General features: G+C 41.1%; 1 protein-coding gene across 1 annotated transcript in view; it reads left to right on the top strand.

Annotated features, from left to right (window-relative positions):
- HECW1 (HECT, C2 and WW domain containing E3 ubiquitin protein ligase 1) overlaps positions 1–24851 on the top strand; it is a 256870-nt gene that overhangs the window by 118952 nt on the left and 113067 nt on the right. The window contains exon 4 of the mRNA XM_069007777.1: positions 16624–16718. Coding sequence (XP_068863878.1) covers positions 16624–16718 — 95 coding nt within the window. The remainder of the gene's footprint in view (positions 1–16623; positions 16719–24851) is intronic.

Here is a 24851-nt window from a genome sequence, read left to right as displayed (position 1 = left end):
CACTTTAATTTTAGAAACCACGTCTTGTCAAGACTGACATACAGACTCCTGCATGCTGGCAGCTGACTCAAAGTAGCATCTGCCAGCCTTCTCTTAGGTCATGACTGTCAATTTATGGTAGGTGTATTCTCCAAGCCAGCAGAGAGGTGGAAAAATGAACCATCAAAACTGTGATACAACAATACTGGGAATACATCTATCTCGTAGGGGGGCACTCAGCAGTTGGATGTCCACAACAGCACTATACAGATGGACAGTGTACATGCACATATGTATGCTTCCTTTGTCAGACCAAACTGACATGGTAAAAATTCACATTTTATGCTGGTCTTTTGCTTGGACGTAAATTTGTTCATCTTCAAAGCCTACGTGAGACTTCAGATTTGGAATGTAAGTGTGCTAGTAAAGGATTTCTAATTGAAAACAAAGAGGCTGAGTATTTTGTGTGCATGAACTAGGATGGATCCATTAGTTTATATGAGGTGATGTCGGTTCACAGCAAGTGAGAGTTCAAGTGTTTGGTTTTCAGACTAGAAATTCCCAGAGATATCGGGGAAAAAAACCAAACCTACGAGGCAATCTATGGCAAACCCATCCTGGAATCCTTATCTCTTCTCTTAAAAATGAAAAACTCAAACCAGGAGGACAGCTTGTTCCTCTCCTGTGTCTCAAAACTTCATTCTTGGCTCTGTTTAATACTCTTTCTGCTCTCAATACTGCCAAAAAAGACGTTTGCTGCTGATAATTTGTAAGAATAATACTTGCATTTACAATATGTTTTATGTAGATTCTGTTTTGACCTGATGAGTGGACTACAACATGTTACCTGCAAGTACTTTGTATGACCTTCTTGGCGTTGTGAGTTCTGTTGTGAAACTGCAGAATCATGGATGGGATGTGGCCTGGCTGTGTTTTTGAGCATCTCAACAAATGAGATTGGTTCCAAGAGACAGCTACAGCTACAATTCCCCTGATGTTGGTGAAACCCCACCCAAAGATATAAAGGAGCTGTATGGTTACTGCAACTGCAGTATGTTGGGTAGAAAGAGCAGACCAAGCTTGTGTAGCGGTGTACCTGTTACTGTTATTGCATTAGTTGTCCATGACCATTTGCTCTCCTTCTATAGTAGTTTTTTCCCTCTGTGTATTGGCTGTAAGCACCTGCAGCCAGCCAGTCAGACCAGTAACTTTCAGTCTCACTTTCTATTCCTTCCTTTTTCCTGTGTCATTCCTGGGCAAGGTGCCTAATACAGTCTGAATTGTCCAAATGCCTTGCTCTCTCAGTGGGATTTGTAATACCAGGAGTGACAGGGTTACAGCCCAGGAGTTTTTAAAGTACAAACCTGTTGGTGACTTAAGGGAAAATAAGTGTAAGGCGGATTCAAACAAACAAATACTTTAAAAGAAATTTGGAAGGTAATTTTCAATTTTAGTGTGACCTGACTGATTACAGCTTAAGTAATAAGTAGAGCTAAATCCTGTGATGACCCGCTCAATCCAATCCAATCCAGTCCAATCCCTTCAGATCAGTAGAGAAGGGTGTATGTAGTACCTCACCTCTAGAGAGGCAGACTGACTACCTTCACCATATCCCTTTTGGGAATTTATCTGTTACTGAGCTGCTGTTTTCCCAGGTGCTAATACACTTCTACTAATACTAGGGCTTCTACCAAATGTGGCCATGAGCATTGCTTTTCAGCAGAGAGTACTATCCTCCTGTCCCTGAAGAACTGCCATGTTGTTATGAAAACCGGCTTATGGAAAGACTAGCAAACACTCATATTCTTTTCTCCTTAGTCTGAGTTGCCAGAAGTATATTTTCCTTCATGTTACAGAGGAGGAAATTATGTTGGGAAAGAGTAAGACTACTACAGGAAGTCAGTGGCAGAGGTTTGAATAGAGCCCAGATTTCCTGGTGTAGGAGCATCTCATCTGAATGCTCAGTGTGTTTCTGCCAAAGATGGCAAAGTGGTGGCCCAGATTCTGCAGGACACTTGAAGTCTTCAGCCCTATCTCAGGCACAGGGAGCTGACACCTTTCCTACAGACCGCAAGGAAAGAACAGAGCATTTTCCTTTTTCGGTGTTGCTGCATATAGAGTATAAAATCTCTCACTTAGGGGTCAATAGAAGGCATGACTTTCACTGTCGAGATTAGGACTAAGTGTCATATTTTTATGTATTTAACTGGCAGATTAGGGGAAAAATGTATATAAAATACACTTAAGTATAAATTAGCAATCGTGCAAGTTACAAATATGCAGGTGATTCAAAGGAAACTTACTCCAGAATCATCTTTTCTATTACTATTTCTATTACTGTTACTTCTTTTTTTCAGATGTCCTTTGCCTCAGCTGTGGGTTTTGTCAAGGTACTCTAAAAGCTCATTTCTGAAAAAATGTGTTTTAAAAATAGTCTAGGTTATCTGCAGTCTGGACTATGTAGTCATCCCAACGTGTTCTCATATAACAGCTGTTGAATCGTGCTCAGCCTATTGATGATTTGCACTGGGGTTTCCTTTTCACAGTGCAGCAAATCCCTTGGAAGTTAAGCATGCTGTGGTTGGAGACCTTAGCCCTTACTATAAAAAAATGAATAATTTTTCCCATCTGCCACCTGTGTGACTGCAGCAATTTCAGCTTGGATGGGCTTGAGTGAGATGGGAGGTGCTGCTTTTGGGATGGCAGCTCTGAAGGCTTGCAGGTGTTGTCAGCCCTGCCAATGCAGCGCACATCTGCAGCTTGCACTGCGGGGACCCTGCACCTTCACCAGCAGTGAAGTGCAGAGTCAGAGGGAATGCACCGGCCACTGGGCACACGCCTTCACGGGACGGACAGGCTGGCATCTGTGTATGGTCTTGTGATCATTAGGAACTAAAAATGATTTGGAGACCTTTTTTTGCAATGTTCCCCATACTTCTTGATATATTTTACCAGAGAAGAAATCTTCCCTAGTCTGCAGTATCTTGTCTGTGCTGCTTAGGATTCTTTGTCCCTCTGCTAAAATGTTTAAATTTCCATTCCTTGTTACTCCAGTGTATGTTAGAAGATAGTAATTTTTTTAACCTGCACAAATGCAACATCTATTTCATAGTAACTTCCCCTACAGTTCCCTATTTTTATTGCACTTGAAAACAAATATACTCATCCAATGTGCTCAGTATTAGGTTCACTGGTCTTTTTATAGTCAGAGTATTTTACCTTGCCCTTCAACCTACTGTAACCCATTTGTAGCCCCTTCTTTTTATTGTAATCAAGTGAGATACTTTGGGAATTGCTGGACTTTAAAACATCATGTTTCATTTCGTGACTACAGCAATTTTCTTCCCTAATTATTAGATTGCAAATAAATGATGAACAGAAGTTGGTACTGTAGAAAAGAAAAAAAAAAAGATGGTGAAATAGGAGATTTCAGAGGGAGCTCTAAATTGAGAAGTAATAACAGGTATAATACCTCTTTCCTAGCAGCCTTTTCATCTTTTCCTTCTTGATAATTTGTGCTTTGTCTTACAAACTCCCAGGGAAATTAGCAATAGGCACAGTAGCAGTGGCATCTAATCAAAATGCCCTTGTGAAAAGGAGTTTTCTGAATGGGTGAGCAGCCACACGTGGGCCATCTCAAGCAGTGGTAGGTGGGAGAGGAACTCTGGTGGCACTGTTTTAAAGAAATAAGGCCATGTTTCCATCCACTATACCTAGACGCAGCACAGCGTTTGCGAAAGCATCGCACTGACTGTTTTTTACCAACCAGTGCCATGGCTCACAAGGCTCTGTGAGAACCAAAGGATGTGACCATGCTTTCCCTACAAGTGGTTTCTCAGCAAATGGAAGGAAGATAACCCCTGTTGTCGTAAAGCAAAGCATTTGTAAGGCTAAAAGGAGAAGAGAGGGAAAAACCCCACACCTCAGCAGCATAGCTGGCACAAAGCTTTTATTCAAGGCTCATGGGTCTGAGTAGGTGAACTCAGTTAATTATAAATGCTTCAGCTGTGTAAACAGGAGAACAACTCTGTGTTGGGAAGACACAGAAGTCTCTTTTCTTCTGTTTAATTAATGCTTACAAGACCTATGCAGGTAAGTCTTTGGTGTACTAAGAGAAAAACCTCAAAGCACGCTGTTTTTCAGAAAAACTGAACTTTGGGAAATTTTGGTCATTGGGTAATTACAGTGCAGGGCTGTTAATCTCATACTGTATTTAATAAAGTAAGAAGTATTTAGTGTTAGAATTAAATATTGTTCACTGCTGTTCATTTCCTTTCTGCAAAGAAGGGAAAAAGTAATGTGGAAAGGAATAAAATGTTTTCAAGGTGATGAAACCGGGAACTGGTGTGCCAAAGATGTCAAGCTCCACTGCACCGTTATCATGCTGTGACTGTCTTCTGCCTTCAGTAGAGTTACAGTGCCAAAACACAGGTGCAACTGTCCTCATTTTCTCTTCACACTGTGTAGACAGGTTCGATGCTTTGCAAATAAGACCAGATAATTCCAAGATGAAGGAAGTAGTGCATACCTCCCCTTGGGTTGCTTTGTTGTACGTTTCCTTTAATGCCTCAGCCTCAACTACTGGCCTTAATTTTGGTCCTCCATATTTTAAAAATTATTGTCTTCCAAAACTGTCTGCAGGTAGTTCTGCCCTGAGTTAGAGTGCAGAAAGGGAAGAGTATGAATTGTCATACTTGCCATCGCATCCTTAGTAGACATAAACCATTACTGCCTAAGAGAGTATCACAATAGCTCTTCTTATTCTTCTCTGTGAGCTCTTATTTCAATTGAAAGGAGTGTTTTGATGACTTCTTTCACTTGTATTAGTGTGGTTGTACTATGGCAGCAATGAACAGTCTTTGTTGTATGATGCATAATTCCCTTAGTCATTCAAAATTAGTTCTTTAATTTGATGATTAGAAGTAGCAGCAGTGAACAATAACGTGCTTAGTGTAGTGGGTAACTGAAACCATTTGAGCATTGGAAAGCTGCTTCTACATGCATTTTGAGTGCTCATTCCACCATCTTCTTAAATTGACCATTTTTTGCTTCATTTTCGTGTAAATACTAGGCTAAAAATATATTTAGATATGAGTAGATACAAGGAATATGTGCATACGGAATTATGATAAGAGTATTAAAATAGAAAAGCAGCCCTTTTTATGGTATTGCAAGTAATGGTGCTAAGGTCTTGGATTCTCTTACATCCAAGTGCAAAGGATTTTTTCTGGGTAACATTCACATCTTGTTGCTCAAGCACTTGACTGCAAGACTCTCTTTGTGTACTGCTTGGCACATGCTTGACTGACTGTAATAGCTCCCAATCAGAACACTGAGTTTTAATATTGCATGGTCTGCTGCTAAAAACATGAACTGTTGTTCAAAAGCATTCTTAGAGTGACTGAGCAGATCTGAGAAATGTGAATAGATACAGCTTCTGATTGGCAGAGTTGGCAGAGCAAGGAGAAAGGACATAAAGTATAAGAGGAGCTGGGAGAATGGTGAGCACCAGGATGGTTTGTTTTGGCACTGTAACTCTCTTGGGTAACTTTCTTGGAGGAAAAAAAGAAAGACTGGCTCAAGGGAATGTTCTGTTTCTAAGGTGAAATTCAGTTATGCCTCTCAGACTGTGATTAAAGACCAGATCAACAAGTGCTGTAGCAGGTGCTACTAATGTAAATGGAAACGTGTATCGTCCTTGATTTCCTCCCTAATTGGCCAGGTTCAGAGTTGCAAGGCTTTTCATGTTGTCCTCCTCTCACCACAAAGCAAGCATTGGGTAAAGTTACAGTTTATTCCTTCCTAAATACTAGTTGTTGATCATAAATCCGTTGTAATTTTCTGCTTCTGTAAATCCAAAGGTACACCCATGTGTTGAGATCAAGGAGAATGAAAACATGTTGCGATGGAGAGGGCTGTGTTTCAGGCACTTGGCTTCTGAAGTTCATGCATTATCTCTTGCTCAAGGCTGTGCCTGAAGGCATAACCAGTCATATGTATTTAATTAAGACTTTAAACTACAATTGTCCTGATAAAAGCAACGAGCTGATGGTTCACAGGCATCTGCTTTATAGGCAGTTAACTTGAGGCAGACATAATACCTGGAAGCCTAAAGGATATGTTACAATAGGGGCAACTGATAAGAGCTTGTTTCTTGTGGGACACCCCAGTGGCTGTATATCCAAGTGAAGAGAGGATAGCGGTCCCCAACTCTGCCCATCCCTCCTCTTTTGTGGAGCTGTGCCTTACTGTACAGACTTTGTACCTTTGTCATCACTGAGTCACCTTCACAGTACCTCTGATGATACTCAGAACGAAGCTCAGGGGTGTCAGTGTTTCTGTATACTCATTTTCTGTCTGTTTATCTTGGTTTAAGATATATTGGTGTAATTGAAAACGCAGACATTATACTTCCAGTTCAAATTCTTTTCCTGAATATGTCAATGACTCTAATGTAGCTAAGGGGCCACTACTACAGTAGTAGTAGTGCATGGGAGGCAGAAAGGGCTCATTTCCCGTGTGCTGAAGGCGTAGAGATTTTTTGTCTACTATTCAATTTTGATAAAGAACTGTTGAATTTGTTGTAACCAAGATGATGAGCCATTTTAAAATAAAAGTGTTGTTTAAGAACTTCATCTAATTGTTGCATTTCAGAAGTAATTTTGGATCATCTCCCTCAAATAAAATGAACCATGTGTTAGGTTTTGCCTGCAGTCTTAATTTTCATGCAACATGCATGAGTGCTAAGGACCAGAGAGCAAACTGTAGGCATGTTTTCCAGTTATTATGGAGTCAACTATCAAACAGTTAAAATACTTTGATGATTGCAGGTTTTTCTCAAATAAATTGCTTGCTTGCTAATGCTTATGATGAAAAGTCATCCTTAAGCTGATTTACATAAAAACATTAGATGCCTGTAGGCTCCAGAATTTCATTAAAGTTTCAGTCTTAGATCAGCCCTTGTAATTTGCTGTTTGCAATGACTAAAATGTCTCTCTCAAACAGCCTTTCCTTCTCCTGATGAAAGGCAGGTAAGTTGTTACAACCCTCCCATTCCCAACTTTCATTCACCCAGACTGGTGCCTATCAGTCCTTTCTTTACAACAGTCTATAAAGGCAGAGCACATAGATATCACTATTGGGTGATACAGTTGGGTTAACTGTAAATAAAAAGATGAAATTCTTGCCTGTTCTGGGCTGAATCCTGCTATATTTCTGAATATGGAAGAAATAGTTCTGTTGGTTTAAATGGGATGAGAGATGTCTCAGTGCCAGCAGTGATAAGGCTGTGTCCTTTTCTGCCTCCAGCCCCCTCCCCACTCCCCATCTGAAGATAATTTTAGGGGGAAAATTATTATGAAATTATTATTTTCAAGATTGTGAACTGTCTGAGCAAACCAAATTTCAAGTTCACTACTCTCATTACACAATCAAATTTAAGAACTGAGGTAATAGTTGCAGAACGTGTGCCAACACAAACTGCAGGTTCTCTTCCCAGCTACAAAAGGGCTAAGACAACTTTTTATCATAGACATTTAGCAGCTTTAACTACTGTGTGGGCACTGGCATCCTTCCACTGACCTTTTCTGTGATGGCTATATGTGGAAGCTTTGACTTGATCTACTCTGCCTCACTCGACCTACCTTGACTCCAGTTGTCCGTCTAAATGCCAGATTTACTGGGCACTTTGATGGTACAGACCCTTGTCTGTGATGAACTGGACTATCATGAAGGATGCTGGACAGCTGCAGAGTTTAATGCATTCCAACTCCTGCCTGTCTCAAGAGAATTTTAGCCAGCAGACTGACCTTAGATCCCATTGCCATCTCCCTGTAGTTGCATAATTGGGAGCTTGAATACAAGAGCCCTTGTACATGCATTGTGTTCCCACCTTGAAGGCAGCTGGCAGTTCTCATTTGTTCTAGCAAGACTGAAACAGTGCTCTGCTGCTTGCTCCCCCCAGATCTTTCTCTACTCAAGCCTATGACCACCACAAATCACAGTGGTTTTTTCTTCACCATTTTACCTGTTTTTGTCACCGCTTCTGTTTCCCCACCCTATGCTCATAATACCCCCAGCCTCCTCTGTCTTTTCCTTCAATGGGGGCAAATTGGCTGTGGATTCATATTCTCCTCTTTCATGCTACTTGGATACTGGAGAGACACCCAGAGATGCAATCTTCCTGCTTCCAGACATGGCACAGTCAGGAGAAACTTAGATCTGTATTGCAGAGAAAGCCCGTCTTACTGCCAGTTTGGAACATGCTCAGCACAGCTAGGATTTCCTGGGCATTTAGATGGTAAAATCAAAGATATCTCAAATGAGCATATCAAACTGAATTTTTTAGAGAGGCTTATAAGTTAGATGAATTTTAATGTACTTTCACAGGAACACAGGGAGATATGGAGCAGAAGTCACTATATTAAGCATGTATTAACTTGCGGGGTAAAAAAAAAGGTCTTCAGAAATTTTTCATGGGTAAAAACACCATGGTTTTTCCTTACCTTCAGCTACAAATTTCTGGATGAAATTTTCTTGCTGTGCCTTTCTGTAGATCTGAGGCGGACATCCAGCACACAAAATTTTATTCCAAATGTATGTATATTTGAAAATGTAGAAGCATCTGAAAACAAGGTTTATAATGAAAAATGTCAAACAGCTTTCGTAATCAGCAGTGCTGGATGTACTGCCTGTATGGAGAAATACATAAAAGTGCTGAAATGTATAAGCACACATCCATTCCAGCTGCTAGCATTCTTTAGTAATGAGTCTTGCCAATAGGACAGCTTTTATGAGGGTAGCACGTAAGCAGCAGCCTATTGAAATTAGGTCTATATGTTTTCCTGGAACAGCAGTTTACAGAGGCACTTTGTTGTATCTGTCCTGCAGTAGAAACTCAGAGATGCCTTTATTTTCATAAGGCAAACATGGTGTGATTTTGTCTTGTGTTCAGGAGTCCAGTGCTGAAAAGCTTCCCAGTGCAGCCATGGGTAAGCACATACATGTCACTTCATATGAACAGAGTAGTAACAGAGGTGGGTTATACAAAGCTAGACTCAAAATCAATACAGTATGGAACGTGGAACACTGAGGGCTCAAACAAGTGAAGTTTGAAGGACAGAGGAGATTGAACCACTGAATATGAAGATTTGTGGCTACACATTAGTTATTATTGTACTAATTTCCCCCATTACTCTTGTCATGGCAGGTAGCTGCTGAATCAAAATATCAAGCAAAGGAAATAAAAGTGGAAGTCAATAGGGGAGAGTATCTGCAGATCAACGGAACAAAGAATCAATGATATTATAAATGCTAATAATCAGCTCTCCGGTTATAAAGGAGATAACTGCAGCCCTCACGTGCAACCCTTGGGAAGGAACAGTCTGTGCAACAACTTCTGAAGATAAAAAAAAAAATACTACTAAGATCATCTGATTTGTTCTTCAAATATCAGTTACAACTACATATACTGAAATATATTATTGGTGCAGAATTATGGTCATTTGAATGTTCTAACTGCGTATTTCTGTATCTTGACAAGTGTGGATTTTTGGCTTAAGTTAAAACTTGATTAGAATTTTTCTGAGTGTTCTACTGCTTGTTTTTGAGCTATTAGAGTTTCCTTGCAAACGTTTGTGCCTCAAATTGCTGATATGTACTTGTCAGCCTTAATTCTGTCTCCAGATACTTCTTTCTTTCTTGCTGGGAAACGTTATAGTTACCTGAAAGGCGAGACTTCAAAAATCTCAAGGCTTGCAGTTTCTCCAAAGACGCCTGTTAAGTGTTTGTGCACATTTCAGAGCAGAGCAAGGAAAAAGTCATCAGAAAATTGGAAGAAATTCTGCAACAGGGATTAAAGAAACACATCGGTTTAGGCCTTGTTTGGTTACTAAACTGGTAGTTGTCTGAAAACTGAGGTGCTTACGGAAAGCCGTAGGTGGCTGTGATACTAAACAAATACTGTGAGCAGATGCAGTTTACAGCTTAAGGAAATACACGGTCCAAAGGCAGCTGAGTAGCAAACTAGCTTGATGCTGTAGTGTCACCATTGCATGTTGGAGACAGACAATGCCTGGAACAGGCAGTTTTTCTGATAGAGCACCAGAAATAAGAGCCATTGTTTTCATGGAGCAGCAGCAGGCCTACATGATGGAAATAAACTGTACCATGTATCAACATTGTAAGTGCAAATTAGATCTGCCAGTAATAACCTTACCTTTTATCTTCATTATGAATATTAATTCTTTGCTGACAGGGCAGGTTACAATATCATGAGAAACTACCTAAATTTATCTAAAAACTATTGATGCTTAGGGAAAAGCTCATGCTGGTGCAGGAGTGCTGGATTTCACCTCTTTGTCTTGCACAATTTACCTGCTCTCTACACTTCCAGTGATATTCATAAAGAGGAGATGGGTGCTGGAGGCAGCAGCAGGTCGAGAAGGGAGGTCAGGCATGAGAGGTGGACATGACATGCACACCAGGTTTCACAGGTAGCTGCTGATACAGCTTGTACACTGTGCTGCTCCATGCTGGCTGAAGGTCTCTCTGACTCTTTCATTCTTCTTCAAGTTTGACTTTCTTGCTCTTTCCCTGTCTGCCTTTCCTTGCTTCGTTTCCTTTTCCTGAATTTCTTGTCTTTTAGTCTCTTTCAGTGTTGTTTACACAGTTGAAGTCTCTCTGCTTTCTCCCCTGTCCCACTCTGTGCAGTGATTTTGTTATAATCTCAATCCTTTCCTCCCCTCAAGGACAGTGCTTACTCACTCAATTCTGCATATACATTGCCTTTAATCTCTCTCTATTTTGACTTCCCATTGTAATTCCTTGTCCTGTTTTTTTCATCTGCCTCTCCCAGTTTCCCCATTGTATTCAAACAGTTCTCTCCCTCCATTGACTCATAGTCTTCACTTTGACACAAGCTGTCTCCACTTCTAGAGATCACCATGGCTACTTTAATTCAGGGTGGTCCCACAGACATCTGATTGTAGCACAGCATCATGTATTTGTCTGTTCCACTTCTGGCTCCTCTCTAGGGAAAACTGTATGATTCATAACTTAATTGCTTTGCTGTCTGATTTGGTTCACTTGGTTCCCAACCACTTACCAGAGACAGCTACCTTTTCATTACTGGTTTTGACACCTTTCATTTTTTATGCACAGTATTTGCCCAAAAGAGCAACAACAGCTCTTTTAGAAATAGATTGAATTGATCAAAAATGACTCAGTTTTAAGACTGGCATTACTTCCCTGAGAGGTTTTTACAGCAGTGAGAAATGCCTAGCTAATGCCCAGTCACCTCAGCTATTTAACTGAAACATAAAGTGTCATGGGAGTAAATCACAGCAAGCTTGTGGAAGTGCCCTAGGTGCATCTCACACTCCTATCAAACACCAGCTGATGCTTCCTGCCTCCCCCAAAGTATGTAATTTAGTCTTCCTTGAAATACTCGTTAGGGTGTTCTGGGTTTTTTTTTAGTTTAACAAGGGAAACTGCGTAACCTTGGCAGAGCTTTTTTTCTATATTTGAAAGAATAAATCCACCTTTAAGTGAAAACTAAGCCTCTAACATCAGGTTGATCAGGTCCTTAGTAAGCAAGGAACAGAGAACTAATTATAAGAGCAAGTGAATTTTGAGAAGACATTCGGAGCAGTTTTGACAGCTCTTAAGGAATGAGGAAGAGGAGTAGGAATGGACATATTTTAAAGGGAAAGGGTATCAAATAAACCAACAGGACTAATAACACTGACGGAAAAGTGGCTGGATAATGGGCACTAGGAGACTTCTTGGAGACTTTCAAACTTCAATACCTCCAGTTGCAATTCATCAGCAGGCCCTACTAGATTTTATCTCCTCTCACTTCAGTTTCATAAGTAGTAGAATGTTTTCAAGAGCTGGGTGGTTGCAGAGGCAGTGTAAACTATTGCCTGAGTAATGTTCAGCTGGTACATTAATGTTCCAGTTAATTTGCAAAACTGATTTGGTAACTGAGATAACTCAGGGCTTTGATAGTGAAATCATTTTTGTGAAATTAACTTTTTTGTCTTGTGAGAGGGATGAAGCCCCATGGCAGAGTTTCTCTGGCAAAAGTCAAACTTCTCAGTGCTTTCCTCTGAATAAAGAGTGGTTTCTGTGGTGTCCAGGGATGAAATACATCCCAGTTCCTCTCCCTTCCTTGTAACCTGTGTGGCCCACACAGGCACTTGGTGCAAGGAAGAAAACAGGATCACCCTTCTTGTTGCCTGGTTCTGATTATCTTACATTGCTGTGCCTTGAGGGCCTTCCTTTGGGGGAGCTGTATTTTTTGTGCACCTGTAATAGTTACAGCGGTGAATCTGAGCATACAACTGGGGATTTTCTTTTTTATACCATTGCAGTGGAAAGCTCTAACACAGTCATGGTATATATAGTGGTGTCATGGTTCTACCTCAGCCAGCAGCCAAGCCCCACACAGCCACTCGCTCACTCCCCCACCAGTGGAATCAGGAAGAAAACCGGGAGGTTAAAAGCCATAAAACTAGATGGGCTGAGATAAAGACAGTTTAATACAGAAAGCAAAAGCTGTGCACACAAACAAAGCAAAACAAGGAATTCTATCGCCACCTTCCCATGGGCAGGCAGGTGTTCAGCCATCTCCAGGAGAGCAGGGCCCCATCACCTGCAATGGACTGCTTGGGAAGTCAAGCACTGTCACTGCAAACATCCCCCCTTTCATCCTTCTTCCCCCCACTTTATATACTGAGTGTGATGTCATGTGATTTGGTCACCTGTCCCAGATGTGTCTCCTCCCAGTTTTCTATGCACCCCCAGTCTCCTCCTCAGCATGGCAGTATGAAAAGCAGAAAAGGCTTTGGCTCTGTGTGAGCCCTGCTCAGCAACAACAAAAACATCTCTATGTTATCGACCGTGTGTTCAGCACAAATCCAAAACATAGCCCCATAGCAGCCACTGTGAAGAAAATTAACTACTCCAGCCAAAAGTGGCACAAATGGAGATACCAAGTCTGGTGTAAAGGGAGTACAATGCTGTTTTGTTCTTGATCCATGTGAATTGCTGAGTAGTTTGGTAGTTGCCATGGGCATGACTATGTCCGAGCATCTTTAGGCATCTCATCTCTTGGAAGATTTACCAGTTTCCCTGACATTTTTGCTAATTGAAAGAAGAATTTAACCTCATTACTTCCTGACTGTAACATCATAACTTCATTACTGGATCCACGGACCTCTAAATAATTAGAGATTAAAATAACAGTGGCACACATTTGTTTATAACTGGGGATTAACCAGCCAACACCTGCTCCTGACCTGTGCACTGTGCCATGTAGCTAGGGCAGCAGGACAGAGTTAAATGGTCTCCTTTATTTCAGAACAAGCTAATCTACAAGACTACAATCCAAACAGTCTTTGTAAGTACATATTGTTTACAAATGACAGCTGGATAATATTCAGGTTAATTTATGTCACTGTCTTACCAAAACTTCCAGTGCTTTCTGTTCATCTACAGAGGCAGTGGTACCAAGTTCACAGGTTCTGCATCTGTTTTGGAAATGTCTCAGAGGTGATTCGGGAATGCAAGAGTAATCTTCAGATGGATTAAAATTTTAGGACTCTGTTGCAGTGAAAAACATGGCACCAACAGTGTTATTTGGAAAGAATGGCTCTTGGCCAAAAAATGGCCAACTAGGGTCCTAAGTAGCATTTTTACACATCAGGAAACTGTATATAATTTTCCAAGCTTTATACTTGCTAAAGTTTCATCTCTCCATTGAAAATAGACATTTGTATCTTATTTTCCATCTGAAAACAATATAAGCAAAAGGGCGAGGGAGGAATCTAGAAAAAAGAAATATTCCCCTGATGCTTCTAGAGCAATTTTTCAACCTACGAAGGCCTTCATAAGACATTTTCTCTCAAATCTGTTCTCTGAATGAAACCTTTGATGTTCATTAATCACCACCTCTACCACTGCTTGATGAATGGCTCCAGCTCTGCCACCATTTTGGATTGGGTGTGACACTTGCATCTCTCTTGAGTTGCTTTCTTGCCAGTGTGCACCTGTATGTAGGCAGTTTGCTTGCAAATTAAATTAGAAATAGCAGTGTGAAACTCAGAGGAACCTGTAATATCCACGTGGTTCTTTCCAAATACATATTCAGTCATTTAATCTTGAAAAGTCCGTTGTCCTTGAAAGTGGGACTAATAGCCAGATTAACTACACATGGATATGTTCTTCTCTCCTTCTGTTCTCTCTAATACTTTTAGTTTAATTTAATGGATTCTTTTAAAATTTTCCCAATGCACATGGTAACTGATTTCCTGCTTGTCAACCTATGAGAAGATTTCCTGCTGTGGGGTCTGAACATTGTCATACAAGCTAAAACCTGAAGTTATGTTTTATTAACTACAAAAGTTGGGGTTTTTTAAATTCTTCTCTTTATTTTAGCTCTCAATGTTCCATGCAAACTGTAGCTAAAAATCACCAAGGGAGAGGAAAATTAAGATTTGAATAATTGGTGAGAACTGCGTGTTTTAGCTATTGAGATATCCTCAGCTTTTGCTGTCCTCTCAGCGAGTAAATGAGTTAGCTGCTGAGCTGTTAAAAGTCCTGTAGAGAAAATTACAACGTGAAAATACAATCTGGACTTGCAGTTTTTCTGTCCCACAGGCTCAACCAGGTTTTTTTGCTGCCAAAAGGAAACAACTGCTGCTCCCAGGTGCAACGATAGGGTCGCTTGCTCAGCTGCACTGACACCTCAAGTAAATCTCTTGAACTTGCAGAATTTCATTGGAGGGTATAGTTATGAATTCAACCCCAGGATGGGCCCCAGAGCCCCTCGTGGAGGTAGTGAAGGGCTGTGTAGCCTGTTCCAATTCTTACGGAGTTCTGTGAAGTAAATGGGACACATGCACACGTTGTGGATATAGGGAGAGGCTGTATTTTCACTGTATGAGCAGAAATGTGCACCTGGTTGCAGAACAGGCTCTGGGGATGGAAAATATGGTGATAGATTAACTGTGCTTCTCATGGATGGTCTGCGCATTCCTGCAGCACCCCTCAGGTTAGAGGACTGGGAAGCCACCTGAAAATGAGTAGTGCTTGATACTTGGGAACATCACCTCTTTGCTTTTCATTTCCCAAGTGACATGTGAAAGTTGGGAAGGCTTTACAGTTACAAAATCATTTTGTCTTTCAAAAAATATCAGGATTTCTTTTTCCACCTATGTTCCTGTGTAGATATCACGGTAAGCAATTCAGACCTGCATTTTTGAGGGTCTCCACCATTTTTCATGTCTCAAGTTTTGCTTCCACCTGGAGTGCTACACAGTTGTTTCTTGGATCTACAAACAGCAGATCACAGCTGCAGTGATTTGGCTAATTTTGTTACTGATATTAAAACGGCAATGCAATTTATTTGTTAAAACACATAATTGGCATTTTTTTATTGTTTTCATACATGGGCACTGTACTTAGAGTGAGTATTGTTGTGCTCTGCCGGTGAAGGCTGGTGTTTTCCCTGAGCTACAGCAGCAGCTGCAAAGCGAGGTGTTAAAGAAAATCTTGGTTATGAAAAGCACCTTCAAGTATATTATGGAACAGATGAACATTTGCATGTCATTATCCAGTTAAAACTAGATGTGAAAGCTGCTTTTATTTAAACAGGCATTTTTCAGATCCCGCAAACTTACCTGTTACGAATGTAATGCTGTATAATTGCTGTGTCCTGACTGTACATAGGCACATACCAGGCCAGTTCACATCTAGTTTACTGTGGAAGAAAACTCTAGCATGCCAGCAGGCAGGCCAGGATGAGCACCAGTTCCAGGTGAGTAGGAAAATAGCAGTACTTCACATCTGTAGTCACAGACCAACACAGAAGCTGTCTAGAACTCTTTCCTTCTTGTAGCAGACAAGAAAGTGGGTTGTGAGGGGCTGATTAAGAAGAAGCTGTTTCCACTTCTGTGCCTTGATACAGTTATTGAGATAAGTTCCTCTCAATGTTATTTATTTGAATGTCAATGCATGTGGCAAAAAGCAGCGCTATGAGTGTCAAAAATCATGACCTTTCCTGTGTTCCTCACCTAATTTAAATCTTTAGAAGTCAGTGGAAATACACTAAGGCAGGGTCTGGTGGTACTCTGATGTACCTGAAAAATGCTTTAATGTAGTAATTGGCAGAGCAGTTAATCTGTGGAGATCTACGTCCTTGCCCTGACCAAGGCCAGAACAATTTGGCACAGTGAAACTGTGAAGCTGTCAATGAGCAGCTATGCAATCTTGTCCTAAGGAAATTCCTCAATTTCTCTGCACATTAGTGCTTGGTATGTCTGAACTGGGAAGATTTATATGTCCCTACTTTTTTTCTTCCTAAAGGATGCTAAACAGGTGCTCTAAGATCTGTTTGTGGTAACTTCTGCTCAGAAGAGGTTTGGATTTTAACTGTTTTGAATCCATGAACCAAACTCTAAATTTCACCCTGGCAAAGGGGAAGATCACAGGCAGGAGGTATCCTGTTCTGCCAGCCAGACGGAATGAACCATTTGCAATTTAACTGCTTGTCAGTGTCATGTCTGTGAGCTGCAGCTGATCATGCAGCTTATCCCTGGCAGTTTTTCTAATCTAAAATACCACTTTTGGGGTTTTTTTTAGCTGAAACAAAGATCTGCTTCAAGTACTACCATGGCGTGAGTGGGGCGCTACGAGCCACAACTCCGAGTGTCACAGTGAAAAACAACGCAGCTCCTGTAAGTTATGGTGACATTTTATTTTCCATGTATGTTCCATTGTCATTGTGCTATGCCTTGTTTTCCCTGCCTGCTTTATATACCTCTATATCAAAACTGTACCAAAAAATATTTGCTCGCCATTGTATTGTGGTACAGAGAAATGGGCAGTCTTTCTGTGAAGGTGTGGGTTTGTATGCCAAGAGAAATGTAGATTCAGCTCTGAATATGTCACAGAAAACCTTTCTGATTTGGGGCAAGTCCCACATCCTAGCTGTTTCCTGTTCTGTAAAGTTGTCTTCTCTCTGCTGGGTGCTGTGAGATTTGGGTGATTCCCCTAGAGGATTTGGGATCCTTGGGCAGTAAATACAGTAAGTGTCCAGAAAGGAAAAAAATGTTCCTCTTTTAAGGTGCTTTTTTCAAAATTAGCATTTTCACAGCAGTGCCTCTGAGTTCTGGGAACAAGCACACTGTGACATGCTCCCATCAGTGGTAAGAAGTGGGCACTCAGGACCTGATCTATCAAAGGACCAAACATCATTTTTGACAGATTGAGGCTTCACTGAGAGCAGTTTTGATTTGCTAGAGCCTAGCAAAGCTTTGTGGCTTAGATAGCTCTAAAAAGCGATATATCTTGTCTGGTATTGGGAAATTTTATCGCCCTGAGAGTGAAACATCTTTTAGAAGTCCACAAAGAGACTTGATGACCTCCAGAGCTTGTCTGGCCTTGCTGACAGTGTTTCACTGCCTGCCAGGCTTGGCAGAGACCTGCATGAACTGAAGAATTGTATTCCAACCGGCATAAGAAAAGGATGAGTTCAGATAATGTTTATTCAGGAAGATGGATTCAGAAAAGAACAGGAAAGAACTGTCTTACCTGTGGGTGCATGTAGGTTTCAGTGGACATCACCAAAGCTTAATTTTTAGCCTTTTTTTTGGTGTCGCTTGTTTTTGTTGCTTTTTTTGGTCTGGGTTTTTGATTGTTTGTTTTTTTCCCAGTCCCAAGTTAATATTTCTAGAAAGGCTGAAAAGTCTGCTGTGCTGTGTGTTGGCTGTATCTGATTCCACCAGAGCCAGAAGGATTCATTTTTTCACCCTTGAGCCGTGAAAAGACTTTTGGTTTCTCTTTGCCTTCTTTTTGATGCACAATATATCTGCAAACTAGATGCTGGGTAGGGGCTGCTGGCACGTCCTTTAGGAATAAAAGGCATTCATGTCTCGTAGCACCTTTCTGATGTGCTCATGGTGAAGCTATTCATCAGTTTTAGAGCCTGGAGAGTTCCCTTCAGCTGTCTTCAGAAGAACATTAGGATGTGGCCTTGGATATCTTCATTGTGAGGGATGCTGAAAAGTTCTTTTTAGCCTGTAGTGAGTCATGTCTTGTTGCCCTAGGACTTGTTGCTGATTTCCCAGTTGTTACAATTTGGTGGGATAATCCCTGTCTTCTCTGAAAGGTAAGCCAGCCAACCAAGGCAATAAATACCAGTAGGCTGAGAGATGAGAATTTTTTTTTTCCATTATTCCCATCCATGTCTTAGACTAGAGTTGGAACCAATTACACAAATTTTTCAGGTCTAGTATGGAAGGGTTACTCTTTCATTATTAAGTATCAACAGTATGTGTGAAATTAGTGGAAGAATGTCTGAGGTCCTGTGCCTTTGTAATATGCAAATAGGTAATCTCTCCAAGTTCTTCAGCTGAGACCTTTACATACATATTTATGGAGAAGTAAAAGAGCCATTCACTTTCAGCTAAGGCACGACTTGTGTTTAAAAGAAAATCCTCTTCGTGCAGTACTTGTGGTCATCATAGAAATCAGATGAGAACTGCCTTTAGTTGAGTATACTGTACATGACTGAAAACCAAAATATGATTAATGGTGTCAATGGTTCTCTGTTTGAGGGCCAAACCATTGGAAATAGCAATCTTTGTCTGTAATCTTCTCATTTTTCCTGCCTTTCTGGGTTTCAAAATACCCGTGTGGGTTTTTTGCAGACCTGAGAGGCCAGCAGTGTTGTAGGTGCAGTATCTTTTTGCCTGTTTTCTTCTTCCTTGTTTTGCTGCATTACTTAGTTGATGCATTGTAAGGGAAATGCTAAGTGAAGACAACGAAAGCAATGGAATGGCAGCAAAGGTTATGCAATATGAACTTGGATGGACACTTCTGTATGAGTGCAAAGGGGGGGGGGAAAGTGCTATAGATTTGAAAACGCCTTCAGAGTTTGGAGAAAAATACTGGGCCGACTCTTGCCTGTGTGAAGGCTTTCAGCTAAGTGTAATCCTCCAAATTCTAGTCCCAGCTGACTCCATCTGATGGCTTTCTCCATCTGGCTCTCTGCAGTACACATCCAACCTTTATTACTGAAGTATTTGAATTTTTCACAGCACCCTGTACCATTGACAAGTGGCGTTACTCTCACTGCACAGGTGGGGAAGAGGATAACAAGGGATCTGCCCAGCCCTACTCTTTTCTTGGTTCTTTGGGGCCTCTGCACTGGCTGCTGCTAGGGGTTGGATATTACCATGCAAAGTGCAGACATTATCTCTAGAACTGCAAACACTCACCTTTTGACTGTAATTTTGCGCAATCATTTAAGGGCTGTGACAATCTAGCACTGTGCCTGTAGCTCATCTGAGGTCCCTGACACTTCTTACCCTAGTGAGACTTGACACACGGGGCCCTTCTTGATGGAAGAGGATGCATCAAATTTCACAGTTGTTTTCATCGCTCCAGTGGTTTGGAGCACTGCCCCAGGGTGCCAGGCATGGAGTTTCTTACCGTACCAACAAAAGCTGGGGCCTGGGTGCAGAGAGGGGCTCTGCTGCTCAGAGGAAGCTTTCTTCAGATCCTAGGACAGCTTCCTGCACATCCTTTCTGCTGAAAGAAGCGATCCTGTGGTCTGTGCTTAGAAATTTACCTCTATTGCAGTCAGTAGGAGTTTCAGCAGTGGCAAAGAAGCAATTCTGTGGTCTATGCTTATAAATTTACCCTCTATTGCAGCCAGGAGGAGTTTCAGCAGTGTCTGATGGACCTAAGTGTGTTAGAAAAACAAGATTTACAGGAAGATAATCTCATTAAGGATCCTACTATGGGTGTAGAGGCTGAAGTTTTTTGAAAACAAAGAGAATTTTGCCATTGTAGTGACCATGTCACAAATTCACTGACTCTTAGGCTGTTAGTAGGAGGACAGAGGGAAGAAGGCTTTGTGGTTTTGACACAAGCAAACCTTTTTGTTTGGCACAGCTTAGGAAAAAATCCAGAGCATGTGTCCTTTGAGAAGTAGCATTTGGGGACAGGTGACCTTCTGGGGACAGTGTTTTCACTGCTAGCAGTAACTCATCTGCAGCTGATGCCAGAGCCACCCAAGTGGGTTCTGTCCAAGCCTCCAAGCGCGTGGCAGCTTCTGCATCAGGGGCAGCAGCTGGCATATTGGCTGCTTGGTGTGTGTCCTGTCAACGAGTCTGAAAACACTGATAACCAGCAGTATTCTAACACCACAATTTAGAACAACAAAAAAACCTCCATTGTCTGTCTGACTGCAGTTTGATGCAATTGAAAAGGGAAAAGAAGCTGGAAGTAGTCATGCTGGGGGCTGTAAGCAGTTGCCATTCTTGTTCATGCGCTGCTGAGACCGTCTTTAACTGGCAGTTGAAAGGAATCCTGCTTCCAAAGGGGAAAAAAAGCTGCTGTGTAACTTGGATGTCTTTGTATAGCACCAGTGGTGCTTTAGGCTGAGTAGCATCTCGCGTTTCTTGTCTTATGAATGTTCTGCTCCATTTGAGTTTACCTCCTTTTGCTGTAACCCAGTTATTAGAGCAGCCTTGCCTGCTGATTAGGATGCCCTGCAGTTCGTTTGTTGGTGAAAAGTCCTGTCACATTTTATTGCCTGTGAATCATCAAGCTTGAATATCTGGAAACGAAGGGCTGTGCACTTTGGCCAATTCCTACATGGCAAGAGCTTAAATGGGAATTTGGGGCAGCAGATAGGCCTGGGGGTAATGACAGTAAAAAAGAGCACCTGCAATTCTAGAAAAAAAGAAAAGGAACATCCTGACTGGCTCCTTTTTTTCTGGACTAGTGGAAAGCAGTGTTGCTTATGCACAGGAATTTATGCTGCTAAAGCATAAATATTACTATGGTATGGATGAGCAGTTTTCTTGGTAGAAAAGAACATTTTTACAACATCTGGAATGTTCCTGTATTTGTTACTCTTCATTTATTCATAATATTGTCACCACTGATTCAACTTTACATCAGACACTGTTGTAGGAAGAAATACAGGTTACAGCAATTAATTCTAGCAATAGGGAAGTGTTATCTTCTTAATATAAAAATTATGTAACCTGAACATGGTTTTCTTGCAGTAAAATAAAGCTGGCATGAGAACAACATGCAGAAGAAAGAAGAACAACCTTTTTCCCTAAGAGTTTATAGCCTAAAAAGATAAATTGGATACATCACAATTAAAAGGCAGTAAGTGGAGAATCAATGCTTTAGCCTCAGGACAAATGTCTTAACTAAATTGGTAGCATTCACTCGCTCTGTATTAAATACAAAGAACCTCAGCTGATTGAACCTCTGGAGCTTTTATGCCACCGTTTCTGTGTCAAAGATCGTGATGGGTCTTGTCAGATACACTTAGCATTGTGGGAAAAGCTGTGTAAATTGGAGCTGATTATTGAAAGAGACCTCTGTGTTGAGTTTGTGTGGAAGTGCTGCCTCAGTTTCCCACAGCAGGAATTACTGCTTGATAAGCTGCTGCCATTTGGTGGTGACTGATCGCTGCTGAGGACTTCCTGCTGTAAATATTTGCATTGCGTGCTGTCACGTCAGAGCGTGGGCTGCCGAGGAGTGTTTGATAATGAAGGATTCTGCTTCATTTCCATGTATGTGCTGCAAGACGGGATTTTATGAGAGTGTGCATGTACAAGCAGCTGTATCTCTCATTCTACTGGAAGGCTGGATTTTAAAATCTCACCTGTATCTTCTTTTTCCCTTCATGTCTGATTCTGTGATAAGTGAGTTTTAAAATTGTCAGTGTTTCTAGGACATTGCTATGGAACAAATGTAACAGTCTGATTTGGAGGGTGTAGGTATAATTATACTTCAAAAAACAGCAAATAAAGAGGGAACAGAAACTTCTAGTGGCTTCTGCACTGTTCAGCAATTGAGGTTAAAAAAAAGTTTATGGAAAACACAACATCAGGCTGCTGCAATTAATCACAGCAAAGAATGCAAGCCAGGTACATCTTTAACAAGTGTAAGCGGTGTACACTTACAGGTACTAAAGGTTCAGCATTTCCAGGGTGGGAAGTAGCACTTCTCTGGAAGCTATGGGTATGCTTAGGTGACTGAGTATTTGTCAAAAGTGAGCAGGAGAATCCCCCTTCCTTGTCTTGAGCTGAGAAGTAGCCAGAGCTCCCACAGCTGCAGCTGCCTTCCAATACAAGGCAAGGAGCAGCACTGTTAGTACCACCAATATTCTATATGTTTCCCCCTCTTACCTGCAAAGGAGATTAAGTCATTCAGGAATGAAAAAAAAATCAAGCCAAAATGAGCAGGGGAAATGACTGGAAACATTCACTCAGCTGGAAGGAAGCAGTCAAATACAAAGTTCTCTCTGCCAGCATATGGTCCCTTTCCAATGTAAAAGGGCATCTAGCAGAAAATTTATCTGCTAAGAAACAATTGCTGAAAGAGAGTGAATTCCTTGATTAACCATTTGAGAAGAGTAATTCTGAAAAAAGTAGGTGATCCATAAGCTGTGGAAGGAAGGTGACCTGTGTGGGTTTCTCATCTATCAGAAGTACCTGCACATTTAGGGTTGTCCCTGATGCAGGATTTCTTTCACAACAGCAGCAGTGCTGTCCACATTCTGCCTGCCTTATGTGCTCATACATTGCCACTGGTATAGGCTAACATAATAAAGTGGTATAACATGAAGACACAAGTCTTTGAATTTAAAGAAATTATTACACTGACTGGGGAGTTGCTTTAGCATTTGAACAGACAGTTCTGTATGCCCGTGGTTTTCCGTAGGCATTCAAGAAGCAATTTTGTCATTGTGTGCAGAAGAACATTATTGTGTCTGGAGTTAGGGAGGTGTCATAGCTCACAGAAGCTGATCAGAGAAGTTTAGTAGTACCTCTCAGAAGGGAATTGACAAAGATTTTATGTGCATAGGGAACACTAGCACTTTCATGTTACACAGTTCTGTCTGCACTCACTGTATACTTGCTTTGAAATGTTCTAGAGAATGGATACACCAGCCATTTTAGCAGCTACAGCTAACATTCGTTCAGAGGGAAGGGCAGGTTTCCTGGCAGAATTTGACCCCACTAGCTATATAATATAAGGGAATGATTTTTGATATCAGAACAACCCTTACATCTGAAAAATGTCATTATTTTTTTCACTTCCATGTTGTTTCATTATAAACCCACAGTAGTGTTTTACAGCCTGATTTGGTCATACTCAGTTCATGTTCAAGCATACTTACTCCCATGAGCAGCCTCTTAATACTTGCACAGTTGAGCCCTTAGTTCAGTGTAATTACATTTTTGGTTATGCTTTTCTATATCCTAATTATCACTGATTCAAAGAATTTGAAGGTTAATGACACGTCCAAATTAATTCTTATTGCCACCTCAGTAACACAGGCTCTTTTTCAGTATCCAGTTATATAAAGACTATTGTATTTACACTGCAATTACCCTGTCATGTAGCAAGCACTTCATTTATATGAATTAGTGGAGTTGGAAAGCGTAACCAGGATGTAATTGGTCCTCTGACTGCAGCGTAACGAGAGTCACTGTGTTATAAATAATAACCTTTCTCTTTCCTTTTTTCCCTACTCTCATTTTAAATAGGGATGGTTGAGATTTTCTTTAAATATTAAGAAAACTTATTTGCAATGAAGGTCTCTTCTGAGTGCAGTCCAATAATACTTGCTTTTACAGTTCTGATTTAGTAAAGGTCAGGTGGAACATCTGGTGAAACCCCACTGACTTTACTGGAAATGTTTAATTATTTTCTTTCATATTGGCAATATCTTTCAAAACTTAATAGAACTGGCAAGTAGGGCCACTTGCATTTTCATTATGACAGATTTCAGATATGTCAGTGGCTAAAGTAAGAAATGATCCAGGTCCATGCCCCTGGTGGCTTTTTTCTCTATCTTGTTATCAACTATTCAGGTTGGTGTGGTTGAAACTCCTATTACCACTCATTCATAGATTTACACCCCTTTTGAGAGGTAAGCGTTCATAATTTATTATCTAACAAGCACAAATTGAGCAAGGGAGGTACAAACAATTTTCTTTGTGAACACTGATTTCCTGAGCAGCAGCCCATAACTCTCAACATGCAGGTATGCACGTTTTTATTGTTCCACCTCATGTCTCTGCTTTCCAACACACAGCTGTTTGTATATTTAAATGTTATTTAATTTTGCAGTCTTAATAATTCCTGATCTATCCATATGAAAGACAAGTTATTGGATCATCTTAATGGAATTTCAAATACAAGTACCTAAAATTAATCTTGGCATCAAAAATCAGAATGGATTGGAAAAGAGATTATGCAAGAAATGCTCCCAAAATACTTCTCAGTGTTTTTTCTGCCCAAGTCCACATGCATATTTTGCACAGATCTTCAAGGAGTGCACATCTAGGAGAGGAGGGGAAGAGCCTCTTCCATGATGCATGTGGGATACGGGGCAGCAGGTGAGTAGGGGTCAGTGCTGCACTTCTCTGGAATGTAGTGCTTGTTGCTGAGGAGGCGCTGGCCATGCTGCCTGGGAACAATCAGCATGGAGTGCTGTGTCAAGCAGCAACTCTGCACATATTGCTGCTGCATTGATAGCCCTTTTGCATCCTGTGGTGAATCCAGGTAGTATACAAGAGCATGAAAGAACTACACCTATATATCAAATGTATCCCTGGCAGAGTACCAGGTGCCCGAAGCAGGGAGAGGCTGTGTGCCTGTGCAGGCAGGGTGCCTGGGGCAGGTGTCCTGTTCAGTGCACTGAAGAGTGGAATGATCTGAAGTGGAAGCTGTCGAGCTCCTGACACTGTTGTCTTAAGTCCTCTTTTACCACTGCAGGCATGCTTAAATTCCTAGTAGCTTCACATGATGCACTGCTCTAGGCATAG

Source organism: Aphelocoma coerulescens, chromosome 2 (assembly GCF_041296385.1).
Source record: "Aphelocoma coerulescens isolate FSJ_1873_10779 chromosome 2, UR_Acoe_1.0, whole genome shotgun sequence".
Classification (NCBI taxonomy): Eukaryota; Metazoa; Chordata; class Aves; order Passeriformes; family Corvidae; genus Aphelocoma; species Aphelocoma coerulescens.
The sequence above is the reverse complement of the archived record's forward strand: the minus strand, read 5'-3'. Positions and strand labels throughout refer to the sequence as shown.